The sequence below is a fragment of the Callorhinus ursinus genome, unplaced genomic scaffold, assembly GCF_003265705.2.
Source record: "Callorhinus ursinus isolate GAN/ISIS: 27379988/994484 unplaced genomic scaffold, GSC_fseal_2.0 scaffold5, whole genome shotgun sequence".
NCBI classification, from domain to species: domain Eukaryota; kingdom Metazoa; phylum Chordata; class Mammalia; order Carnivora; family Otariidae; genus Callorhinus; species Callorhinus ursinus.
The window spans coordinates 30,872,490-30,898,306 of record NW_027397067.1 but is presented as its reverse complement, the minus strand read 5'-3'; the positions used below and the strand labels follow the sequence as shown (position 1 = coordinate 30,898,306).

At 38.3% G+C, this 25,817-nt stretch overlaps 1 protein-coding gene across 3 annotated transcripts in view; it reads left to right on the top strand.

Moving 5' to 3' along the window:
* Positions 1-10,925, top strand: part of SNX16 (sorting nexin 16) — a 39,173-nt gene extending 28,248 nt beyond the window's left edge. For all 3 annotated transcript variants that reach the window (XM_025870778.2, XM_025870779.2, XM_025870777.2), the window contains 3 exons: positions 7,873-8,009; positions 8,530-8,649; positions 9,785-10,925. In XM_025870778.2, the coding sequence (XP_025726563.1) occupies positions 7,873-8,009; positions 8,530-8,649; positions 9,785-9,878 (351 nt within the window). In that variant the 3' untranslated portion in view covers positions 9,879-10,925. The remainder of the gene's footprint in view (positions 1-7,872; positions 8,010-8,529; positions 8,650-9,784) is intronic.
* The last annotated feature ends 14,892 nt before the right edge of the window (positions 10,926-25,817 follow it).

The following is a 25,817-nucleotide window of genomic DNA, read 5'->3' as shown; positions in this document are numbered from 1 at the left end:
ATGAGCTCTTTACCCAGGGGCACCTGGCTATCTCAGTCGGTAGAGCATCCAACTCTTGAACTCGGGCTCATGAGTTCAAGTTCCATGCTGGGTGTGGAACCTACGTTAAAAAAAAAAAAGAACTCTTTACCTAACACAGGATCACAAAAGTTTTCTCCTTCATTTTTATTCTAGAAGTTTTATAGTTTCAGCTCTTACATTTAGTCTGTAATCTATCCTGACCTGATAGATGCATACTATAAGGTATGAGGTAAGGGTCTTAAGTTCCTGTAGATACCTAATTGTACCAATACCCTTTACTGTGTTGGCACCTTTATCAAAAATCAAATAAACAAAGGAATGGGTTTGTTTCTGGACTCTTAATTCTCTTCCATTGATCTAGTTACCTGTCCTTGTGCCAGTACCACACAGTCTTGTTTATTATAGCTTTCTTATGGCTACTCTTTACATAGTATATCTCCCCCTCCCCTTTTTTTTTTTTGCTTTCAGTTTGTGTCTTTCAATCCAAGGTCTGTCTCTTGTATATAGCATATAGTTGGGTCTTGGTCTTTTGTTCAGTCTGACATCTTTACCTTTTACATCTGCCATTTTGCAGTTTATTTCTATCTGTCTCATCTGTTTTGGTCCTCGTACTCATTTACTGCCTACTATTGTGTGAAATAAATATTTTTTGTATGCCAGTTTGATTCCTCTATAGCAATTTTTACTTTTTTATTTTTTAATGGTTGCTCTAGGTATTACAGTATGCATCTTAACAGTCTACTTCAGAGTAATGCTTAATTCCAGGGAATTATAAACTTAGCTCCAGTACATCTTTTGCGTCCCCCCACTTGGTGTTGCTATAATTACATATTTTTTTAAGTAAGCTCTAGGCCCAGCATGGTCCTGAGATGAAGAGTCACATGCTCCACTGACTGAACCAGTCAGACACCCCTATTATTTATAACATATTTTAAATCTATGTCATAAACCCAGTAATACAGTGTAATAGTTATTTCTTTATACAGTCTTTTCTCTTATAAAGAAATTAAGAGAAGAAATGAGAAAAATATGTTATAAACTCTTTTATATTTATCCATATATTTACTATTTCCAGCCCTCTTCATTCCTTGCTGTGGATTGATATTATCATCTGGTATCACATTCTTTCAGCTTCAAGGCCTTCCTTCCATTAGTATTTTTTGTAAGGCAGGTCTGATGGCAACAAATTCTCAGTCTTTGTTTACTGGGAATGTTCATTTATGAAGGATAGTTTTATTGATAGTTTTTTTTCTTTCACTACTTTGTGTCATTCCTCTGTCTTCTGGCTTCCATTGTTTCTGATGAAAAGTCAGCCTTTAATTATATTGCTTCCATGGACATGATGAGCCATTCTGCCCTTGCTACTTTCAAGACTTTTTTCTTTGACTTTCAGCAGTTTGATTATGATATATCAAGGTGTTTATCAAAATTTGGCTTCATTGAGCTTCTTGGATTTTGCAGATTAATGCTCTACGTCAGACTTAGGAAGTTGTTGGCCATTATTTCTTCAAATAATTTTTCAGTCCTTTTCTCTTACCCTTCTCCTTCTGGGATTCCCATTATCCATATGTTTGTATACTTCACATTGTACTACATGTTTCTGAAGTACTGTTCATTTTCTTTTCAATCATTTTTCCTCTGTTCTTCAGACTGAATAATTTCTATTGATCTATGTTCAAGCTCACTGACTCATTTTTCTGTCATTTCAATTCTGCTGTTCAGCCCCTCATGTTAATTTTTCACTTCAGATATTGTGCTTTTCAATTTCAGAATTTCTATTTGCTTTTATTATTATGATAATTATTCTCTTTCTTTATTGAATCCATACTGTGTTAATTACTGTGGCTTTATAATTTTTGAATCTGGCAAGACAAGGTTTCCCTTCCTTGTTCGTCTTCAAAATTGACTATTTGTTTTTCCATATGAATTTTAGAATCAACTTGTGAGTTTCATGAAAGATCCAGGTGGCATTTTGTTTGGAATTATAGTACATTTATTGATTAATTTTGAAGAGGAGAGTCATTATAGAATTGAATCTTCCTATCAAGAAGATCTTTGCTTTATTTAGGTCTTTTTTAAAAGTCTTCAGTAAAGGTTAAATTTTTTCCTGAAACTTTTAGGGAAATCTGTAGAATTTATTATGTTGGGGTTTTTTAATCATAATTGGTATTTTTATTATATTCTTTTTTTTTAAGATTTTATTATTTATTTGACCGAGAGAGAGAGAACAAATAGGGGGAGTGGCAGGCAGAGAGAGAAACAGGCTCCCCACTGATCAGGGAGCCCAATGTGGGGCTCAGTCCCAGGACCCTAAGATCATGACCTGAGCCAAAGGCAGACACTCAGTGACTGAGCCACCCAGGTGCCCCTATTATATTTTAATTTATTACTGTTCCATTATTGTTTTATATATATTTTATATGTTGCATCTTCGGTGAAATCTCTCATTAGTTTGTAGATCCTTTTAGGTTTTCTATATATATAATCCTTTCCCTTGAAATACTAACAATTGTGGTTTTCCTTTTTAATCCTTAATACTTTTCATTCATTTTCATATTTTTTTGTGCTACCTGGGATCTTTAGAGTTAAATAGAAGCAGTTATGGCAAACATCCTTTTCCTCTGCTCTGACTTTAAAGGAAATTATCCTGTTTTTCACCATTGGATATGATGTTTCCTACAAGCAGCTGGAAGTTGTGGGTTGTGTTTGTTTATATCTTTGTTTTTAGGTTAAAGAAGTTCTATTCCTACTTTGCTAGAGGTTGTGGTATGTGTATGTTATTAATACTTTTGCTGCTGTCTATAAAGATGATCATATGGGGTTTTTTTAATATGATATGTCATAAATCACACTGATAGATTCTCAAATGATAAAACATTCACTTCTGGGATTAACTCATTAATTCAGCATTTTTTTAAATTGCTGGATTTGGATTATAATGATTTTATTTGAATTTTTACAATATAATTTTCCTCTCTGTTATTGTCATTGGATCTGGCATCAGGATTATACTAGTCTTACAAGTTGAGGAATAGTCTCTTTTTCTTTTCTCCAGAACCATTTGAGTAAGATCAGTATTGTTCGGTCCTTGAGTATTCATTAGAACTCACCTGTAAAACAACCTGAGTCTGATATTTTCTTTAGTTTGTTCAGTAGTTTTATGGGTAGATTACAGCTGATTAAGTTTCTTTAATGAATAGAGTTTATTCAGATTGTCTGTTTCTTTAGGGCTCAATTTTGATGTATTTTTTTTTTAGAAAATTGGCCAATTTGTGGGCGCCTGGGTGGCTCAGATGCTTAAGCGTCTGCCTTCGGCTCAGGTCATGATCCCAGGGTCCTGGAATCGAGTCCCGCATCGGGCTCCCTGCTCCTTGGGAGCCTGCTTCTCCCTCTGCTTCTCTCTCTCTCTCTCTCTCTCTCCCTCTGTCTCTCATGAATAAATAAATAAAATCTTTAAAAAAAAAAAAAAGAAAATTGGCCAATTTGTACAGATTTTATTTTTTTTTAAGATTTTATTTATTTATTTGAGAGAGAGAGCACATGAGAGGGGGGAGGGTCAGAGGGAGAAGCAGACTCCCTGCTGAGCAGGGAGCCCGATGCGGGACTCGATCCTGGGTCTCCAGGATCATGACCTGAGCTGAAGGCAGTCGCTTAACCAACTGAGCCACCCAGGCGCCCCAATTTATACAGATTTTAAAATACATTGATGTAAGGCTGTTTTCTCATGATTTTTAAAAATCTCTTAACATATCTTTAATTACCAAAAGTAGGTATATTGAATTCACTCATAATGGTTGGTTGTTAATTCTTTTTTTTTTTTTTTTTGGAATTCGCTAGTTGAAATATCCCTAGTGAATCATTCCTTTTATTATTAGGTAGTGACTCTTTTTGTGCCTCAAGTTTTCCACTTGAAATGCATTGCTCTGAGATTAATAAAACTATGCCTTCTGTGGGGGAGAAAGCAGATTTGCCTGTTGCCTGAGAAATATTTTTCTATCTTTATATTTAAAGTGTGTTTCTTGGGGCACCTGGGTGGCTCAGATGGTTGGGCATCTGCCTTCAGCTTGGGTCATGATCTCCAGGTCCTGGGATTGAGCCCCACGTCAAGCCCAGCATCGAGCTCCCGGCTCATTGGGGAGTCTACTTCTCCCTCTCCCTTTGCCTCTCCCCCCTGCTCCTGCTCTTTCTTTCTCTGTATCTCTCTGTCTCAAATGAATAAATAAAATCTTTTAAAATAATAATAATAAAGTGTGTTTCTTGGGGAGCCTGGGTGGCTCAGTCAGTTGAGTCCGCCTTCAGCTCAGGTCATGATCTCAGGGTGCTGGAATCGAGCCCCAAGTTGGGCTCTCTGCTCAGCGGGGAGTCTGCTTCTCCTTGTGCTCTCCCTCTCTCTCTGTCTCAAATAAATAAATAATCTTAAAAAAAAAAAGTGTGTTTCTTGTCAGCAACAGAGAAGTAAGGTTTTGGTTTTTGATACAAACAGAAAAATCTGTTTTTCAAGTGGTGAGTTTATTGTGATGTGTCCAATAATTACCAATATATGTGTATTTATTTCTGCCATTTTATTTTGTACCTTTTATTTACCTTGCTTTTTCTCCTTTCCTTCCTTTTATATACTTAATGAGTTTCCTTTCTTCCCTTTTTCCCCTCTACTCTTGGCTTCTAAGCTCTATATTCACTGTCTTTTATTTAATGGCCATATATTGTTCTCATCAAATAATTTAGAACCAAGTTATTTACAGCCTCCCGAAAGTGAACCATTGCTTCCTTTAATTACCTGCACACTTGTCACTTCCTTTCGTCACCATTCCTAGTTCTTTCATCTCACTCCTCCCATTGGGGCTCAGTTAACTCCTCTTAAAGTACATCGTTTAATAGTTGTTTCAGTGAATGTGTGTTGGTAATGTTTAGGTCTTTAATGTCTGAAATTTTTTAATCTTGCTCTCATTCTTGAAGTATGGTTTAACTGGGTCTAGAATTCCACTTGGATAGTCCTTCTTCTCAGTGCTTTGAGGTCTTTCCTGCTGCCTTTGCTGTAGACTGCTGCTGTGAAACATCTATTCTCAGTTCATTGTTGTCCCCTTCTAGTAAACTGTTTTTGCTTCCTAGTATTTTAGAGACCTTCTCTTTGATTTTACCATTTGCAGTTTTACTATTTTGTGTGTGGGTGGTGTTTTGTTTTGTTTTGTTTTGTTTGTCTTCATTGGGATGCATTATTCTTCCCAAATCTGAAAATGCTAGTATTTAATCAGTTCTGAAAATTTTCTGCTGTTTTCTCACTGAGTATTGCTTCTCCTCATTCTCTCCATTCTCTATTTTAGGAACTCAATTTATAAATATTATGTGTTATTTTCCTTTTCCATCTGTCTTAACCTTTCTTTCATGTTACCTGTCTCCATCTCCCTATGTTTTATTCTTCAATGAATAAATTCTGTAATTTTCTTAGTTCTAGCTTCCAGTTCACTCCGTTGTCTTCAGACAAGATTATTCTATTTGATACTTCCATTAAGATCATAATAATATTGGGACACCTGGGTGGCTCAATCGGTTAAGCATCTGCCTTCAGCTTAGGTCGTGATCTCAGGGTCCTGGGACCGAGCCCTGCATCGGTCTCCCTTCTCAGCTGGGAGCCTGCTTCTCCCTCTCCATCTGCCTGACATTCCCCCTGCTTGTGCTCTCTCACTTTATCTGTCAAATAAGTAAGTAAAATCTTTAAAAAAAATGGGGGGGGGGATCTTAATAATATTGACTGTACTTTTCATGTCGACATTCTTTTATTTTATCTCAGATATACTTGATTTTTTTTAAAGATTTTTTATTTATTTATTGAGAGAGAGGGGGAAGAAGGGAGAGGGAGAGGCAGACTCCCTGCTGAGCAGGGAGCCCGATGCGGGACTCAATCCCGGGACTCCAGGATCATGACCTGAGCTGAAGGCAGTCGCTTAACCAATTGAGCCACCCAGGCACCCAGTATACTTGATATTTTTAATAGTGGCTTTAAAAATGTATTTTCACGTCGTTCTACATGTTCATATTTTATAATCTTTTTCTAGTAATATGCTATTTGAAGTTTATGGAATTCTAATCCTTCTTTTCAGTGGACGATATCCTAATGTGTTTTGTAATTTTGAATTATAAATTTACTTTGATTATACTTTGTCTCCAGGAACACTGAACAGCCAAAGTTGAGGGTACATCCTTCCATAGAAGTTTGTTTGCTTCTGCAGAGATACCTTTAGTATCATTGTTCCTGGACCATTTTTATACTATTTTCTAAGCTTGGGTATTTCTGACTAATTGTGATAGTATAAATTCAATCCAAAGTCCACATGAGGCATTAGCCCATGGTTAGAGATTCTTCCGGGAAGACTTTACCTCTCCCATGTAGAGGCCAGGATGAGACAAACATTCTTCCTTGATGTATTCCTATGTTGATGAGTGACTTTTATTAATGGCTTAGCTCTTTAGAGTCCTTACTTTATTCCTGAGTATCTCATTTTTCTTGTCACTAGCCTTTAAAATGTGCCTGACTCATCTCTTGTTCCCTCTTGGTGTTTTAAAGTTCAAAGTTACCAAAAAGAAACCTCTCATCACTCCTCCTTTGCCCCCTACCCAAAGCTATGTCAGTACACATGCTGGTGGCACTTGTTTTCATTTCTCTTCATTTTTGTTCCCTGAGACTTACCTCTATTTCTTGCCCACATAGCTGTTTTAAAAGTTGGGTTTTTTAGCTAGGTGTTTTATAGCCAGAGGCCTTAGTTTGTCTGGTCACCCATACTGTTCTCAATGGAAGTTATGTGTGGTTCATTTATTTTGTTTTTCTCTGTGTTCCTAGGTTCTATTTGCATGATAGTTGAACACTGTTCAGTTTTTTTCATAATGTGAATATACCCAGATTTTTATATTTGGAAATGTTTATAAGGTTCATCTTATGTCATTAGGTAAAAAGCAAGCTGCAGAATGATATGTATTATATACTTCCATCTATATAAAGACAAATATTTGAGAAACTGAAAGTAATTCAGTTGGGTGGAACATGGGGTTATGCAGAGGACCAGAGGAAAGAAAAGGTAAATACAGCAAGCTATGAAGTTGGGGTAAAAGGCATATGTCACATCATAAGGTACTTCATTTGCCAAGGTAAGATATTTGGCCTTATTATTTAGGCAGTATTAAATCATAGGTAACATGATCAGATCTATTTGTAAGAAAGCCAACTTAGTTTGCCAAAGTAAACATAGGTAAGCCAGTTAGTTTACTGGTGATGTAGTTTGGTTAAGAACTGAAGACTGTAGAAATGAGAACAAATGACAAAAACCCAAGAGGTATTGATGAGGCAGTAGGGGATGAGGGGAAGGGAAAGGTGGAAAGTCTTAGTTATCCTTGGGCCATAGAAATTAGGGAAATGGACTGATCTAAGATGCCTGCCTGGTGGCTTTGATGATGAGGTAGTAGAATAGATATTCCCTTGTGAACACTATTTGACTTGCCATTGGTACATCTAATTGAAGAGGAACAGTAGATATATGAATGATGTCAATGCACTCAGGAAAGGTTGAGGGCTGGAGATTAACAACAACAACAACAAACACATTGGAGGATGATCGCATATAGTAGAGATGAGAGCTGAAGTGTTAACAGTAAGTGCAATTGCCCAGGGATGACATATAGAGCAAGAGAATATATAACCAAGGGCAAAACATTGATGAATGCCCACATGCAAAGAACAAATTGTTGAGGCTGCATACATACTATTTTGATTATGTTCCTTAACTCTTCAAATAAATACTCTTGAGGACGATACTGCATAAGTAATTAATTTTTTTTTTGCATTTTTTGTTTGTTTTTAAGGCTTTCTGTGAAACTTTAGAAGAGACAAACTACCGTTTTCAAAAAGAACTACTTGAAAAACAGAAAGAGGTGGAATCACTGAAGAAACTGCTAAATGAAAAGCAACTTCGTATAGAAACTCTAGAGAGCAGAATCAGGTGTATTGTGATACTTGCATTTTTAGACTTACTCATTAAACTGTTACTACTCTGGGCTAAATGCCCTTTGCATTTTAATATGACTTAGGAAATTTCCAATTCCAAAAGTCTTAGACTCTTGGTGTACCTTTTTTGTAGATTAGGAAAATTGCCTTTTGATGATTTATTTAGAAGGTTGAACATTTGAAGGATAGGAAACATCAGAAATATAAGCCTCTAGCTGTTCAAGATAAACATTATTCATTTTAACCTGTTTAAATGGTATCTTTGTTTCTAGGCATTTCTGCCAACTTTTCACATATGAAAGTTGTAGTTTACGTTCTTGTCAACATACATTGAATTGATATTAAAATCATTTTACATTAATCATAAGTACTAATTTCTCTGCTGACTCCCAGAGTCAGCAATCTATTAGCCATATTAAGAATAGCTAGACTACTACAGTTACATGTATTCACAAAAATAAACCAATACATACTTTATTTGTAGAAAATAACTTGTTGCTCTAATTTGCTTTTAGAACATTGTCTTTAGAACCTGAAGAATCACTGCACATGTCAGAAACAGAAGGTGGACACATCCCAAAGGTGGAGTCCTCCACACTTGAGGTTGATCAAGATGTTTTGCATGAAGAATCTAGGTAAATAATATTTGGTTTATTATGGCCTAATCATCTGAATAATTAGAGGGAAATAGTCAATAACACTCTAGAGAGTATTTTTTTGTGTGAACTCAGTGTCATTCTATCGGGAATCTGCTGAGCAAATAAAGACTATAGATATTGTAGGCTCTCCCTAAAAATGAGTCTTTGTCATCTAGGCTGTAAACATTATTACTTACTTTGAAGATATGTCTAAATTAACCATTCAGTTAATTCCTTAATTTTGTAAAGCTTGACAAATTAATCTCCCTCAGTCTTTTTCCATTCAAAAAGTAGGATAGTGTAATAGCAACAAGCCTGCCTACCTAACAGGAATGATGAAAAGATAGTATATTTGAAAGCACATAGAATATTTATTACCTATAAATCCAAAGTCATTATTAATACTTTAGTGGTAGCAGCTAAGCTATAATTATGAGAACAGATTTATGTTGGTAAAGGTCATTATAAACTGGATTTTTAGTGATAAATGGTAGTTGGGAGAGCTGAAAAAGTTAAAAGTATATCTCCAAAGGTGTTGTCTGGTAATGACAACTTAAAAATATAAAATTTCTTGGAGCGCCTGGGTGGCTTAGTCGGTTAAGCGGCTGCTTTTGGCTTGGGTCATGATCTCGGGGTCCTGGGATCAAGCCCCATGTTGGGCTCCCTTCTCAGTGGGGAGCCTGCTTCTCCCTCTCCCGCTCCCCCTACTTGTGGTCTCTCTCTCTCTGTCAAATAAATAAATAAAATCGTTAAAAATATCTATATAGGGGCACCTGGGTGGCTCAGTTGGTTAAGCGGCTGCCTTCGGCTCAGGTCATGATCCTGGGGTCCTGGGATCGAGCCCCACGTCTGGCTCCCTGCTCAGCGGAGAGCCTGCTTCTCCCTCTCCCTCTGCCTGCCACTCTGCCTACTTGTGCTATCTCTCTATCTCTCTGTCAAATAAATAAAAAAATAAATAAAAATAAAAATATACAAAATTTCTGATCAAATATTTAAATATTCTTTTCCATTAAATATTTTCCCATTAATATTTAAATAATCTCTACATTAGATTAAAAAATTTTAAAGGTAATAGCAAAGTGAAATAGCATGTATCTTATCTCTTCGTTGACATCTTTCTCTTTTCTTGCAGAACTGATGATAAGCCATGCTTAAGTTTTAGTGAACCTGAAAATTCTGTATCGGACATAGAAGTTGCAGAAGTGGCATACAATGCAGAAGACTAATACATGACAAGCAGTTCCTTCCATGTATATGTTTAAGCAAATTTAGAATAGAGTGGCAAATATTTAAAAAGAAAAAAGACTGAAGCATTTACAGAAAACAGAAAGATTGCACATGTATTAAAGTTTACATAAAGAAAAGTTTTTTTAAGTTATTGGGATAGAAATGTATTCACTGCTGCTTTAAATTGCCTTTTATCCAACCTTTGTATTTGATACACTAAAAAAAAAAAATCTAATTAGAGTTCTGTTACCAAGACTCAATTCTTAAATAATATGCATAAGTTATTTTGGTATTTTGCTATATATTGCTCCAAACGAATATGTGTGTGAGCCCTCTTGTGTGTGGTGTACGTGTTTGTGTTTGTGTTTAAAATGCCAATTTTATCAGTTAAATGGACATTAAATGCATGTTACTATCTGGTTGATATATACTTCTTTGTATCTCTGACATAATGTATTTTCATTAGTGGTTTAAATCAGTGGTAAAGATGAATTAAGTTTTAAATATTGACACGTTTACCATTTGTAAATAAAAATTGCCTGTTTGCAATGTTATTGCTATTTAAAAAAAAGAAAACTTTCTAATACCAAAGGAAAACTATTACAGAGAGCTATAGTAACATATAATAATGTAGCTAAAGTGATAAAATAGCCTTGTTTTTAAAAGCTGATTCATTATCAGAGTGCTATAGTGTCTAGTTTATTATAATATGTTGTACTTGTTTATTTTCCACATATCTTTATCTCAAATCTCTACCTGTAGAATCAGTGAGTTGTCCTCTTTTGGAATACTACCTCTTTTTGCTAATCAAGGTATACTCTTTTGAAAATAAAGATTCTAAGCAAATAGAGAGTTATACAAAAAAATACAAAATAAAAAGCCATATATACTATAAAGTTCCTTAACTACATTGACTCCTGGGATTGCATTTTTATTTCTGTATATGTGAATATGTTGCTATAATGTATTAAGGCTGATTTTCCTTTTAATATATTTAGCCAAGTGATGCACTTTATGATAATTAAACTCCTTTGTGCCAAGTTTAATTGGTGAATTTCTTTAGTAAGTGGAGTTAAGAAAAAGAATTATGTAGTGCCTTCACTATTTCACTTTTATACCAGTCTGCTAGGGTCTGTGAGTCAGCTTTATGAAAAAGTGTTTATTTCAGATTTGCTTATATTTGTTGAAAGTGCCTTGTTTCATTTTTACTATATGAAGTTACTCATTTATTTTCTATTTCCACTGCTTTGCATATTGCTGTTAATAAGCGTTGTTATCCTACTAGCATTTTGAAATCCCGGTTGGTATATTGAACTGCATGTGCTTTCTAAAAGCTGAGGGAAACTTACTGGGAAAATAGAATAACAATCTCCAGTTTTGTTTTCTTCACTATCTAAAAGTTTATCAGTATCTTGATGTACATATTAAAATGTTAAAACTCTATTTATGTAGATTAGAAGATCAAGTGGCTGTTGTCAACTTTTGATCTAAAAAGGAAACTGCTTCTTACCAAAGTACCAAAAATTTTAAAAGCCTTTGTCAAAATGCACATGTTCTCAGAGTATTTTCCACAAAGTATACAAGAAGTGTGTTTACTATCCTGGGAGATAGGAAGAATATAATAAACTATTCTCTTTGTTCATTTCAAAATATTCTAGACTTAAAAAGGCTTACAAAGAACAATCATTTAAATTAATATAATTTTTAGTCTAATGACAAGATGATATTTGCTAAATTCCAGATATTATAGTGCTACGTACATGTCTGTTTTAAAGTGAACCATACACTTTCAAAATCTGGCCTTTCAGAAGATTGTATGTAAAGTTTGGGATGGGTGAAGAAAACCTCTTGTTAATTAAATAAAACACTATTTATATTTAGAATTTACTTTTTTTACTTTTATGAGGCATTTTATTCCCAGTACTATATTCATTTAATAAATTATTTTTTCAGTGTAGCAGTAGCTGTGTTGTTTAGATCTTGAATATCATTTTTCCCTTCAATTTCAGTGTTCTCTCTATCCCTTGTAATTATTTGTAAATTTCATTGTACTTAACTGCATTTCACAGATGTGGAATGACTATGATTTTTTTTAGGTTTACATTTTATATTACTGATCATTTTAAGTCTTTGTGAATAGGTGCAGTGTACTTCAAATGTAACCAAAATTAATAAAAAAAATTGAACATAATTCAAACAGGAAACACTTTTGTGAATAATCTTTTAACTTAACCTTTTAAAAATTAAGTTCATGTGTAGGTAGTAAAACCATAAACCAGCATTTTAAAATGTGCTTTATTTGTCTACTATTCTGAGAGTAGACATTTAAAGCACATTTATTTAGAAAACCCTGTTCCTCAGATAAACAGTCTATGTAGTCTACTTCAACTATTTGTGGTATTAGAAGGGAATAGTGGTCTTAGGTCTAAAAATAATTTGTGTAGTTTTGAAATGGGTTTTCTTACAGGAATAGAGGAGTTTGAGGATTATGTTAAAAACAAGTCTGTATTCTCAACCAGTAAAGAGAGGCATCTAAATTGTATCCTCTGGGAGATTTTCAAAGAGCTACATATTTGATCCACATTTTAGTTCTTCCAAAAGATAATAGAATTATGTTTACTGCATTGCACTTTGCTTCTGTGCGGCTGGCTTCTACTAGCAAAACAATCATCAGAACTTGGATTTTCAACACGTGGGTTTTTAAGCTGCTATACCACACTCTGCCCTTTATGAGGACTCATGAGAGAAAATTCTCTTAGGTTTCAGCAGCAGGAAAACCAGTGCTTTTCTTAAAGAATTGATTTGTTTTTATCTTAAAGACTCTATTACTGTCTTTCTCTTTTTTGATTTTTTTTTTGTTTTTTTGGGCAGCCTTAAGCCAAATTGTAGTTTGCCTGTAGCTTCCATATAGAACCTTAGGAGCTGTACTTTTGTGTAGTAAACATAACTTTATTTTTCTTATTTTCTCAACCCCAATTTTCCTCCCTATTTAAGATCTTCAATTAGAACAGATGTATTTTTGTTCTGATAAAGTCTCAGAATTGAATGATATTTTAGACTACATTAGGTAAGAACTTGTCAAGGCCTGTACTAACACAATTACTGCACCATTAAGGATGGCACTAATAACACAAAGCTAAATTATTCTTCCCTTTAAAAGATGTTCTTAAGTAGGACCAATGAATATGGAATGCAAACTTAGAAATGCTAGCTAGTGGTAAGCTATGTTCTTGGTCAAAACACAATATTGATAAACTCTGTTTATGGTTTTAACCATAGCCTCAAATTAGAAGACCCCACTTACCACTTCCCTGTGTATCACTTACAGAAAAGTACAATAATGTCATTAGCGCCACACAAAACAATAATAAACAATACGGCTAATGTATACTCAATAGCTAAAGTTAGTGTTTTATAGTAATAGATACAGATAAGACTTGGTATAGACTTTGCTCTAATGAAATGTTTGCAACCTAGCTAATTGTAATCAAAGAAGTATTAGTGAAATGCTGGCTCAAGTTCTTTGCTAACATGTGAAATGAAAAGCCCACCTTGGGGTGATTAAGCCCGTATCTGGAGGATTATTAGTATTAGCTCATCTGCCAGTCCAGTTTTCCAGTAACCCTCTATAGCAAATACCACCATTGATTGACTAACCCAAAAGTTTCTTTACCCCCTCCAGAATAGGAATGTGATAAACCAAATAAGTTATTTTTCTCAGCTCCCCTTGCAACTAGGTCTGAGCCTGTGACACGATTATGGCCAGTGAGATGGATAGAAGTATGCTGATAGCTTCTGGGAAATCACTCGCTTTTCCTGTAAGAGGGTAAGTTTGCTGCTCTTACAGCCTCTCCCCCTTCCTCTTGTTTTGATCTCAGGTAATGTGCAGGGGTACTCTGGAAACCATCTTGCAAATAGGATGTGTGACAAGTATGAGGGAAGAGCAAGGGAATCAGACTAGCCACCTGTGAAACCACTAAAAAAAATTTTTTTTTGTTAATTGTACCAAGATAAATTAAAAATAAAGATAATTTTTAATTTGAATTATAGGTTTAACCTTAGGGGTAAAATGCTTTTCAAACAAAAAGACTTCTACCTGTGATGATATTGTATATTTTGTTAGTAAAGAAAAATAATCAAAGGAGAAACACTTTTTTTCTTGAAAGCTAAAAGAGAACCATCTATTAGACCTATCAAAGATTGCTTACCAACAGAAATTTATTTTCTCACAGCTCTTGAGGCTGAGTGCCAAGATCAAGGTACCAGCAGAGTTGGTGTCTGGTGAGGACACTCTGGGTTACAGAGAACAAGCTCTCTGGTATCTCTCATAAGGACATTAGTCCTGTTGGATCAGGACCCCACCTTTAGAAGTCATTTAACCTTAATCACTTCCTTGGAGGCCCCATTTCCAAATACATTAACACGAGGGGGTTAGGGCTTCAACATATGAATTTGAGGGAGGCACAAACATTCACATAACAGTATAGGATAGATCATTTAAATGCTTACAAAGATATTTCTCAGTTCAAAAGATTAAAGTAGATAGCCTGTTCTTTCATTTGTCCATTGAACAAACGTTGACCATCTACCATGTGTCAGCTCTGGGTTATAAAAATTGTTAAGCACATGAGCCCTTCAAGGACTTGAGACCAATACAGCTTTTTATACAGGCTGGTCTGTACATTGTGCAGCATTGTGGCAAGTGTGGTGGTAATTGTGGTATTTGTGATGAATTACGGGAATGAGAAGGCTGGAAAGAAGGGCAGATATTGGTCAGCAGTAGAAGTGTGGAGCTTCAGCTGCTGCTTAAAAGTAGAAAGGCATGCCAAGCAGAAGAGTCTGCTTCAGCCTGTGCAAGTGGCAAGGACCATTATTCTCCCTAATTCTTTTTCCCCAGTCCAATAATCAATTCTAGTTCCAAAGTAGAAGCCCGCTTCCCGGCTGTGATAGGCCGAAGAGGGACACAGGAACCACACTGCATACCTTAAACATTTTATTTTAACTTAATGCACATATATTCATTTGCCAAAGCTCAAATGGAGATACAAAGCCCTTCTTTGGCATGGTTTTACTGATGAGTGCTTCTGATTTTCTCTCTTGCTAAGCCATATCCCTAATTCATTTTCTGATTCCTAGCTTTAGTTTCTGTACAGTGAAGGCATAAGATGTGTATGAAGGAATCTATGGCAGAAGGCACAATTTTTACCGTTTTTTTTCTCAATCCTCTACTGCTATCTTGCCTACACTTTTACCAAGTCTTTCCAAACTGACTACTTTTCCCTAGAATTGATCATTTGTTCTCATATTTCATTGTTTTATATAATATTAATAACCTTATTTAAAATTTAATTTTAGGGGCGCCTGAGTGGATCAGTCAGTTAAGCGTCTGCCTTCGGCTCAGGTCATGATCTCAGGGTCCTGGGATAGAGTCCTGCATCGGGCTCCCTGCTCAGCGGGGAGTCGGCTTCTCCCTCTCCTTCTGCCTCTCTCCCTGCTTGTGTGCCCTCTTTCTCTCTCTCTGTCTCTCTGTCTCAAATAATAAAATCTTAAAAATAAAATAAGCTAAAATTTAATTTTAAATATAGCTAGCCTGCACAAATTTGGAAGCCAACAGGTGCTTGGAAATCACACAGTTCTCCTGGGAAGAAAGAGGAGTGTGCAGGTGTTCTAAGAAGAAACCAACTAGCCACAAGCATTCAGGGTGTCCTGGGTGTCAGCACATTTTATATAGAAGATGCCGAACTTCGGCAGGTCAGTTATGAATTGATCACCAGGATCTCCCTTCCCTGCATCCACCTTCCCCCCACTATAATCGTCTCCTATGGCAGCCATGGTTTTCTTTTTGAAAAACATAAATCACAGCATTTTTTTCTCTATTTAAAAGCTTTCAAAGGTTTCCCATCATATTTAATATTACAGCATTCAGACTTACATGGCCTTCAAACATGATTTCACTCTGCCAATTACTCTCCTTAATGGCAGTGCACATGGCCCCTTTTCTGTTCCTTGAGTCTATTAAGGTCTTCTTCCTCCTAACCTGGCCATATCTCCTGTCTACAGTGCTCCTCCCAGAATCCTGGCAGGCTCTTCTCTTAAGTCAGATTAAATATTACCTCTGTAGGCAACCTAAAATAGTTCAAAGCAATCACCTCCATCTTAGATTTCTTTTTTTTAAGATGTTATTTATTTTAGAAAGAGAGCACGAGCGGGGAGAGGAGGAGAGGGGAAGGGAGATGGAGGCGGGGAAGGAAGCTCAAGCAGACTCTGTGCTGAGTGCAGAGCCCCAGGTGGGGCTCCATCTCACAGCCCTGAGGTCATGACCTGAGTCGAAACCAAGAGTTGGTCACTTAACCAACTAAGCAACCCACTCGCCCCTTAGATTTCTTACTTTTTTACCTACCTCCCCAGTGCATCCCAAAAAGCAAGGCTTTGTCTTTTGGGGTCATGACCCCAGGGTCCTGGGATCGAGCTCCGCATCAGGCTCCCTTTCTCCTCTAATCCTTGCTCTCCCCCATCACCACCAAGCTTAGGGGAAGATCTGGCACATAGTAAGCGCTCAAAAGTACTCTTTGAATGAGGGCGCCTGGGTGGCTCAGTCAGTTGGGCGACTGCCTTCGGCTCAGGTCATGATCCTGGAGTCCCGGGATCGACTCCCGCATCGGGTTCCCTGCCCGGCGGGGAGTCTGCTTCCCCCTCTGACCCTCCCCCCTCTCATATGCTCTCTCTCTCTCTCTCTCTCTCATTCTCACTCTCTCAAATAAATAAAATCTTTAATAAAAAATTTTTTTTTAAAAAGTACTTATTGAATGATTAAGATAGAGGGCTAAATTAGGGAAATATTAGAGAAAATAGAGGTATTTGAAATAAAATTGAGTCTTGGGGATTGATACTCTGTGGGTAGATTGATATGCTACTAACTGAGGAAGAGAAAGACAACAGTGAGATTTAGGGAGGCAGGTGGTAGATTGGGACATGCTGGATTTGAAATACTATAGGCAATCCAAGGCAGTTGGATACAACCATCCAGAAATCGGGGAAGGCCTTATAGAACTCAAATCAGATTAATTAGGAGATATTACCCGTTTTGTTCTTCATCTCCCTTGTCCATAATACAGTGGTCTAAAACCTATTAGGGACTCCTACATTAGCAGTACTGAAATGAAGAAGACCCACAGTGCATGACTTCATGTGTACTATGGTGACAAGTGTCATGGAGATATGTCTGATGGGCCCAGGTGTCTCATTCAGTTAATTTGTTTTTCATTCCATAAGTAATTTGTTATCAGAGAAGATTATGTTTTTCTTCTTCCTGTAGAGGAGATGCAATAATAGCACAATATCACAGAGTTTGTCTTTTTTTGTTTAATATTTAGTAATTCTTTTTTAGATTTATTTATTTATTTATTTGACAGAGAGAGACACAGGAAAAGAGAGAACAAAAGCATGGGGAGAAGGAGAGAGAGAAGCAGGCTTCCCGCCGAGCAGGGAGCCCGATGTGGGACTCGATCCCAGGACCCTGGGATCATGACCTGAGCCGAAGGCAGATGCTTAATGACTGAGCCACCCAGGCGCCCTACCCTATATTTTATTTATTTTTTAAAGATTTACTGATTTATTTTAGAGAGAGTGTGAGGGGGGAGGGGCAGAGAGAGAGGGAGAGAGAATCTCCAGCAGACTCCCCACTGAGTGCAGAGCCCAACACAGGGCTCAGTCTCACAACCCATGAGATCATCACCTGAACCAAAACCAAGAGTTGGACGCTCCACCAACTGAGCCACCCAGGGGACCCATACCCTATATTTTTAAATTTGGAAGACTCGAATAGGCTTTATCTGGTTTACAAATGGTTTATGTTCTAACCACATTTCCAAGTGCTGCATTCGATAAATGGCAGCTTATCAAACTAAACTTAAAATGACATTTAGATTAATCTATACTATCCTGGAAATTTGTATAATGTTTGCAATGGGACAGAATGGTTTTGAACTGGTAATTAAATCATAATGTAATGACATACTTATCTAGACACACGGGGCTTGAGGGAAGCAGTTTAATTAGTGATGAAAAGTAAGTAGAAATTTCTGTAAAGAATCTAATAGGAGATTGCAAAGTGAGCCAGGCCAAACACAAAGAGATGATGCAGTTTTGAAGTCTGCTTAAAAAGGGACAACTCTGACCACTTCAACTAAATAAGCCAATGAGCAGTGCAAAAGATTTGCATAAGGATACAAGTGAGCAAGGAGATGGCTCTCCTTGTCCTCCCCGGCTCCTCATGAAGGCGCACCTCCTCCGTAGTGGTTCCTGCAGCACACGTGGGGTGACTGAGTGCACCAGGTCACAGGAGTAAAGAAAGCACTGGCCTTCTGTGCCTTCCGTGCCTTCCGTGCCGTCAGCCTGCAGTAGGACCACGTCAAGCCGTAAAAGTCTAACTCATGCCATATAAGGAAATTCCTCGCAGTTCCAAAATACCTGACAGTGCTGTTTTTTAAGTGTCTTCTTGCATGCAGCGGGCCAAGTCCTGGCCTGCCCGCCCCTGGCTCATAAGAAGGTGGCTGGCATGGAATTTCTTTGTTTAGCCTAAGTCTATCAATCATCAGCTCTAATATTATGCTTATTAATCAAAATAAGGTCTGTTTTTGCTTAAAACAGAATAATATTTTTACCGTGGTAACTAGACAGGAATTAGAAGACAGCATGGAAGGAATGACAGTTGGCCCACAGTTGGATTAATTCAAGTCTACATGTAAAAGAAGACAAAGCAACCACAGCTCATGGGCTCAAGCCCCCGTGGGTACGGAAAGCTGAGCAGAGGAGTATGCTGGATGCACCAGGCAGACAAAAGCAGCCGGGCACTCCGTCTGGGACATCCATAATGTGGTACGCGGTAGACCCTTCAGATACTCAGTCAATGGTTAATTTAATTGGCTCTTGGAGAAGTTGGTTTTATAATATGTGAACAACTGTATGTTCAAAATACTTTAACTGTAGGTACTGAAAGAGAAATACATTTAGGAACATCTTTAATTTTTTTAGCCAGATAATACATGAATTCCTCAATAAAAGTTGATGTAGTTTACATCGATACATATTTACAATGCCTTCCTCAAAATAGTTTTTTAAAAATCTTTTGGGTTTTACTTTTCTAAGCATTTCATATCTACAAAATATTTCCTAATTTTCTCCAGTTCTTAGAGCCCCAGAACTTTGCAAGTTCACTTGCCTCTTACTCCATTTAAGAATATACCTTAAGGGGCACCTGAGTGGCTCAGTCGTTAAGCGTCTGCTTTAGGCTCAGGTCATGATCCCAGAGTCCGGGCTCCCTACTCCGCAGGAGGCCTCCTTCTCCCTCTTCCACTTCCCCGCTTGTGTTCCCTCTCTCGCTGTGTCTCTCTGTCAAATGAATAAATGAAATCTTAAAAAAAAAAAAAAAAACCTCTAAAAAAAAAGAATACACCTTAAAATTGAACAGACCCGTGTTTGAGTTTTGGTTCTGCTTCTTACCAAGTGGAGCGGATTATTTTGCTTCTCCGAGCCTCGGTGCTCATATAAAATGAAGATAATAGTGCTCACTGGTTTGGTATGCTAAAAGGAGGACCTATGAAAGCAGGTGTCAAGTGCTCAGAAACATTTTAGGCATTGTCCTCAATTACCCAACACTTTGTCACCTGTATACATGCAGGCATTTAAATCAGCAAACGTTACCAGCCATCTACTGCATAGTAGGGCACGTGCTTGGCACTTGCTGCAATGAACAAGGCCCTTTATGACCCAGCTCTTTGTGTGACCTTCTTTCTGGGATGCCCAGGAAGTTAGACCCATAGTGCCTGGTACATTCCTCCAGCAGAGTACTTACTACTTTGCATTGTACTCCTTTGTTTTCGGTCCGTCCACCACACAGACTCTAAGCAGCCCTTGACTGCTTATGCCATAGTGCTGGGATACACATGCCAAGGGCTCAATATATTTGTTGCACATGAATGGATTGTGACCACCCTTGGAAATAACATTTTAAGATAAGGTATTTGGAACTCCTAACCCCCAGTCAATTAATACTTTATAAACTACTCACAAGTAATATGGACCCAGAGGGTCTATTCTAACTAGGAGCACTTCAGAAATTAGCTGGTCCAAACAGCCTCAAGCACAAAGCCCCTCTGTAGAAAGTCCACTATGCCCACAGAAGCAACAGTGATCAGGAAAGCTCTCCTGCAGTGGTTGTAATGTGGCCGTTTGCAGACAGACTCTACCTCCCTAGACACGAATCCTAGAACTTGTATGCCTGAAAGCCCATCAAGTCTTCTGCTCCAAACCTCTCATTTTGCAGATGAAACCTCAAACCAGAAAAAAATCTCAGGAATGCAGTAAGCAAGTGGTGGAGCATCATGGAAAAAAGTCTCTGTGGCTCCCAATCTAGGGCTTCTCTTTCCTATGTTTGGTTATAGCTCTAAAGACTTCATGAATGATGTTTCATAGCCATTATCTGTGAATTCTTCTTCTCCACAGCCAGTGAAGGGAGGGTTCTCAATTTTGTCCCTGAGCCCAGATTCCAGTTCTCCCTCCTGGGTTGAGGCTGACAAAGGATGTTAGAGAAGAAGGGTCATGCGTCACACTTTAATACCAACAGCAAGGATGAAGGACTTCTGACATGAACCTAGCTGCATGCATCATACCCACTTCTCTGGAGTCTTTGAAAATCGCTGCCCCTTCCAATGCCTGGAACCTCATAAGTAAGGAGAACTGTTCCTCTGAAGTAATGGAAATGGGAGTCACTGCCACAATACTGCAGTCTTTCTGTCAACGAGCACTTCCCTCTGAGGCTGCTTGTTAGAGAAGTTACCTCTGTTGTGTAACTTGTGGCTGAGCAAGGTTGTTGGGTCCTATAAATTCTGTGAGTAGACCAGGGCATCTCCTGAGGGCCACCCCAGGCCTCACTGCAACCCTGATCCATTTGTTGCCCCTGGCAGCGTCGCCGCACAGGTCTGCCAGACGCCCTGGAGTGCGAGATGAAGCAAAAGCAAGGATTCCAAAGACTACTTACTTTCAGTTAAACCATATGGCCTGTCTAGTTGCCTAGTTTATAAAGACCCATTTTCAATTCTAAAGTTTCAATTAATAAAATCCAAACTGCTATCAATTTCCCACAAACGGAGCCTCCCTACGGCGGATTTCAGCAGACGCTAGTCGTCGCCATTCCGATGAGCTTAGAGTGCCGCCTAGTGGGAAGGATGTGTAGTAGCGCTTGATAACATGCTCCGTAGAAGAAAACATCACCAGGGGAGGGGAGAAGTCAGGAACACGACAAATTGAAAATCCCAACAGTCTCAGTACTCCACTGCTGTTTTACGGGTTTGTCAGACCTAAAGGAGATATATTCCAAGATTTATCTCGACTATCTCACTTAAGAAAGTGTACTACCTGAATGAGGGTATTCATCTCACCAGATCTCAACTAGCCTAAATGGGATTCTATTTCATTTACCATAGAATATTTTGGTAAATTTGTCTGTTTAACTTCATAAGGTAGGAACATGAAATTGACCCACGTCTTACCCATTTTTTTAAATCTGAAATGCTTAAAAGTCATTATCAGTCATTATCAGCTAAAAAGTCATTATCAGGGCTCCTGGGTGGCTCAGTCAGTTAAGCATCTGCCTCCGGATCAGGCATGATCCCAGGGTCCTGGGATGGAGTCCTGCATCAGGCTCCCTGCTCGGCAGGGGACCCTCCTTCTCCCTCTACCTGCTGCTACCCCTGCTTGTGCTCTCTCTCTCTCTGACAAATAAATAAATAAAATCTTTTAAAAAATAAAAATTAAAATAAGTCATTATCAAGTTTTAATAAGCTTTTCTATTTATTCAATTCTGTTATTTCACCTATTTAATAGGTACACAACATTGACAGGTGCCTGTTTAAGTTCTTTTTTTTTTTTTTTTTAGTTTTTGTTTTTTTATTTGACAGAGAGAGAGAGCACAAGTAGGCGGAGCGGCAGACAGCAGGAGAGGGAGAGGCAGGCTCCCGCCGAGCCGGGAGCCCAACGCGGGGCTGGATCCCAGGACCCTGGGATCATGACCTGAGCTGAAGGCAGACGCTTAACGACTGAGCCACCCAGGCGCCCCTCTTTAGGTCCTTAATTGTTCTGTATCAGAACTCTTCCCTACATTTTCATTTTCTCACGCGCTCTTTATTCCTTTACAGAACCTTTTTCTTGTTCTTTATTTTTTTTACTTCAGCTAGTTTTCTAAAAGTGGCATTTTGAAATGCCTTATTTTGAAAAAATAATTTTTTTTCTCTTACTCCATATCTTCCTTTTGAGGAGGAGTTTGATAATCCGAGAGCAGTAGCTTTGTTCGAATAATTAAAAGATGGAAAGCTGCTATTTTACTAGATAGAAATGGGACATTTTCCCATACTGTCAAAACCTGTCCCAGAAGCTAGAAAGCCTCCTGGATTTTCTACTATTCTCCTGCTCCTTCCTCAGTTGAATTTCCACTCACGGGATGTTCGCCTTCCTCTTCTCGCCACAGCTGCAATTTTTCACTCCAAACTCCGACTCTTCTACAGGTTATCCTTCGCTCTACAGCCCTCTAATGATCAAGTGGCTCTGAACACCTCAACTTTGATGTCCAGAGCCAGACTGACCCTTTTCTTCCCCAGCTGTCACCCCAGGACTGCTCCTCTCCTGCTATCCCTTATCTCATAGAAAATGGCCCAACTATATGCCAAGTCACTCAAACAAGAAATCAAGGAATATCTGTGACTCCTTAGTCCCCTTTGACCTTCCTCTATCTCGAAACCCCATTGCCATGCTCTCAACTCATGCCAGCCTCTCAGTAGATGTCCCTGTGTTCAATTTGCCCCTCTCCAATCTTTTCTCTATTTTTGTGATAGATTAAACTTTGTAAAATGCAAATTGATCAACACTTAAGAGTCCTCCATTGAATCCCAAACACTTTCAGCATAAATCCACACTCCTACACCAGGGTATTTGAAGCCTTCATCATCTGGCTCCTTGTCTTCCCAATCACTGCCCTCCACCCCGTGTTCCAGCCGTCCCAGATGCCAGCCTCCACTTTCCTATCCCCTTGCCTTAGCCACTGCCCACTGCCTCCTCAGACGAGTTCCTTCTGGACTCAACTCAGGGAACAGGTTGTCCACAAAGCCAGCCTCAGGCATCCATGCAACATTGAAACACTTCCCACATTGCATCGCACTGTCTTTTTAGGCGCTGGCCCTCCCCCAGCTAGACTTCTAGGGCAGGGACTGTTGTTAGCCCTTTTTGAAAACCTAATGCCCTACAGAGTGATTGTTATATTTGTCAGAGAAGTTGTGACCGAGACGATAATGGAGAACCTCCGTGACTTCTTACCGTGTGCCAGGCATGACATGGATGTTACATGGATGTATTGGTATATTTAATCTTCTTCTTGACTCTATAAAGATATTTTTTAAATATTTATTTTACAAATGAAGAAAATGAGAGTCAACAAAGTTAAACAAAATATCTGAGGTAACTGTGGTGGAAGCTGCAGTTCCAAATCCCCTTTTAAGAAAGGACTTACCCCTCATCTGTTGACGAGTCATCTATGGCACTGCTCAACCAGGACTATGCCCTCTCTCCAAGGCAACCACATTCAATGGGGGGAGCACGTCCACTCAGTCTCCCTTCAGATCATCTCATGGGGTCAGCTAAAGCCTCCTTGAGACTGCATTGCACCTCAACTTCTAGTCAATCGTCCTTCCCCTCTATCCTTCCTTGGGTGTCGATGCCACAAGCATTCCTAAACCAACCTGTCTACTCTCCATCTCCCAGTCAGCTTCCCAGGGACCCTGGCTGGTACCAGCCACACAGCTAGTAAATGATGGAGCCAGCAGTTGGACCGGATAATCAGCAGCTGTGCTTTAGGCCCGCTAGACCACCTGCCTCCTCTGATAAATAAGCCTTGCTTATTTTTGTATCCTTGGAATTAAGCATGGGTACTCAGTAAATATTTGCCAATTCACTTTTCCATCTGACTTTGGAGCCATCTGTTTATAGTTCTTGACCACAAACTTCACAATCTAGTCTGTTGCCGTGAAGAAGCAGGCAAAATTCTAAAGTTCATGATTCTAGGATCAAGTCAATCGATGGTAAATGTAATTACTTCAAACAGTACAAAAACATTCCCTAATTTCAGACTTTTTTAAAATTTATCGATACTTTAGGAAACTCAAAATTTTAGCAATTATACTTCTACTCCTCAAATACAAGCCCAATCCAAGTCGTATTTATGTTATTTTACTAAATACCTTTAAGGCTATTAAAAAGCAAAATGTTTTAAAAGTCTGGCTTATTCAGAAGAGCATGTGACTCTTGATCTCAGGGTCATGAGTTCGAGCCCCACGCTGGGTGTAGAGATGACTAAAAAAAAATAAACAAACTTAAACAAAAAAAAGGGATCCTGGGTGTACAGGGAGTGTCCATGTCACACATTTAGCCTCCCTGCCCTTTAAAATCTGCAGGGGGTGACTTCAAGCACCACAGCCATCTGAAGCCTTTGGCTACGACAGAGCTCTAGGTGCTGCCAACAAACATTTTTGGGTAAAACAGCTCAAATTCCTTTTAACTTTAGTTTTAAGATATGATCTTGAACTCTTCGATCTTGACTAAGACCTAAGCTACAGTAGGGCTAACTTTTCAAATAGGGACTTGGGGAGCATTCTTTACAAGTGTTTGAACTGTTATTGGCTTAATCTTTTTTTTTATGTTATGTCAATCACCATACATTACATCATTAGTTTTTGATGTAGTGTTCCATGATTCATTGTTTGCATATAACACCCAGGGCTCCATGCAGTACGTGCCCTCCTTAATACCCATCACCAGGCTAACCCATCCCCCACCCCCCTCCCCTCTAGAGCCCTCAGTTTGTTTTTCAGAGTCCATAGTCTCTCATGGTTCATCTCTCCCTCCGATTTCCCCCTCCCTTCATTTTTCCCTTCCTTTTTGGCTGAAGTTTGCTCTCTTTCTCTGCAAAGAGGAGGAAACGTCCTTTAAAAAAAAACTATCAGATAAAAAGATTAGATAGATAGATAAATAAGTTTTAAGAATGCTATGTGGCTCAGTTTCCTAGGAGCTCATTACAGAGTTTTAGGCTTCTGCAACTTTTCATTATCTAAATTAAAATAACCTGGGAGAAATACCAATAAGAGTCTAAGGTTAAACTATGAAGTGTTCACCCTTTTCACAGTCTGGCTCTCTGCTGCCCTCTACAGCCAAGGAAAGGCAAGGAACGGTCCTTTCTTAGGTCCTACTACTGGCCTGGGACTATTTCCTCAAGTATTTTATGCCTGTGTGTGTCATCTTGTGAGGGAAGCACTAGTATCAGCAGAGATGTAGGGAAGAGTTTAAGGAGATAGGTATTAAATGAAAGGAGACCTGAATTCAAATTCTTAATTTTAATTTAGCAATTATGTGGCCTCAGGAAGTTGCTTAATGTCTTTGAGCCACTTTCAAGCTTACTATTAATGGCTATTCATTTTATTACCTACTATATTAAAACCTATTCCATAACCATGTTTTACAAACTAAATGAAATATTAAATAAGACCCTTTGCACTTAGTGGCATGTAGATAGCATAGACAGATGGTGATAATTGTTATTTAAGATACCTCTGTTGCTCTGAGAATTGACAAGAGCATGAAGAAAACATTTGTTAAGCATTAACTTTGTACCAAGTACTGCACTAGCTTTACATACATATTCCAATTCTTATGACAATCTGATGAGATTAATGATAGTATTCCTATTATTTCATTAAAGAATTTCAGCCTCAGAAAGATTAGGAAAGTTTCCCAAGGTCACACTGCTAGACTGTGACCTACCTAAGAGCAGGATCTGTGTCTTGTTTAAATTCCCACCATCTATCATGGAGTAGTCTTTGGTGAATGAACACATGAAC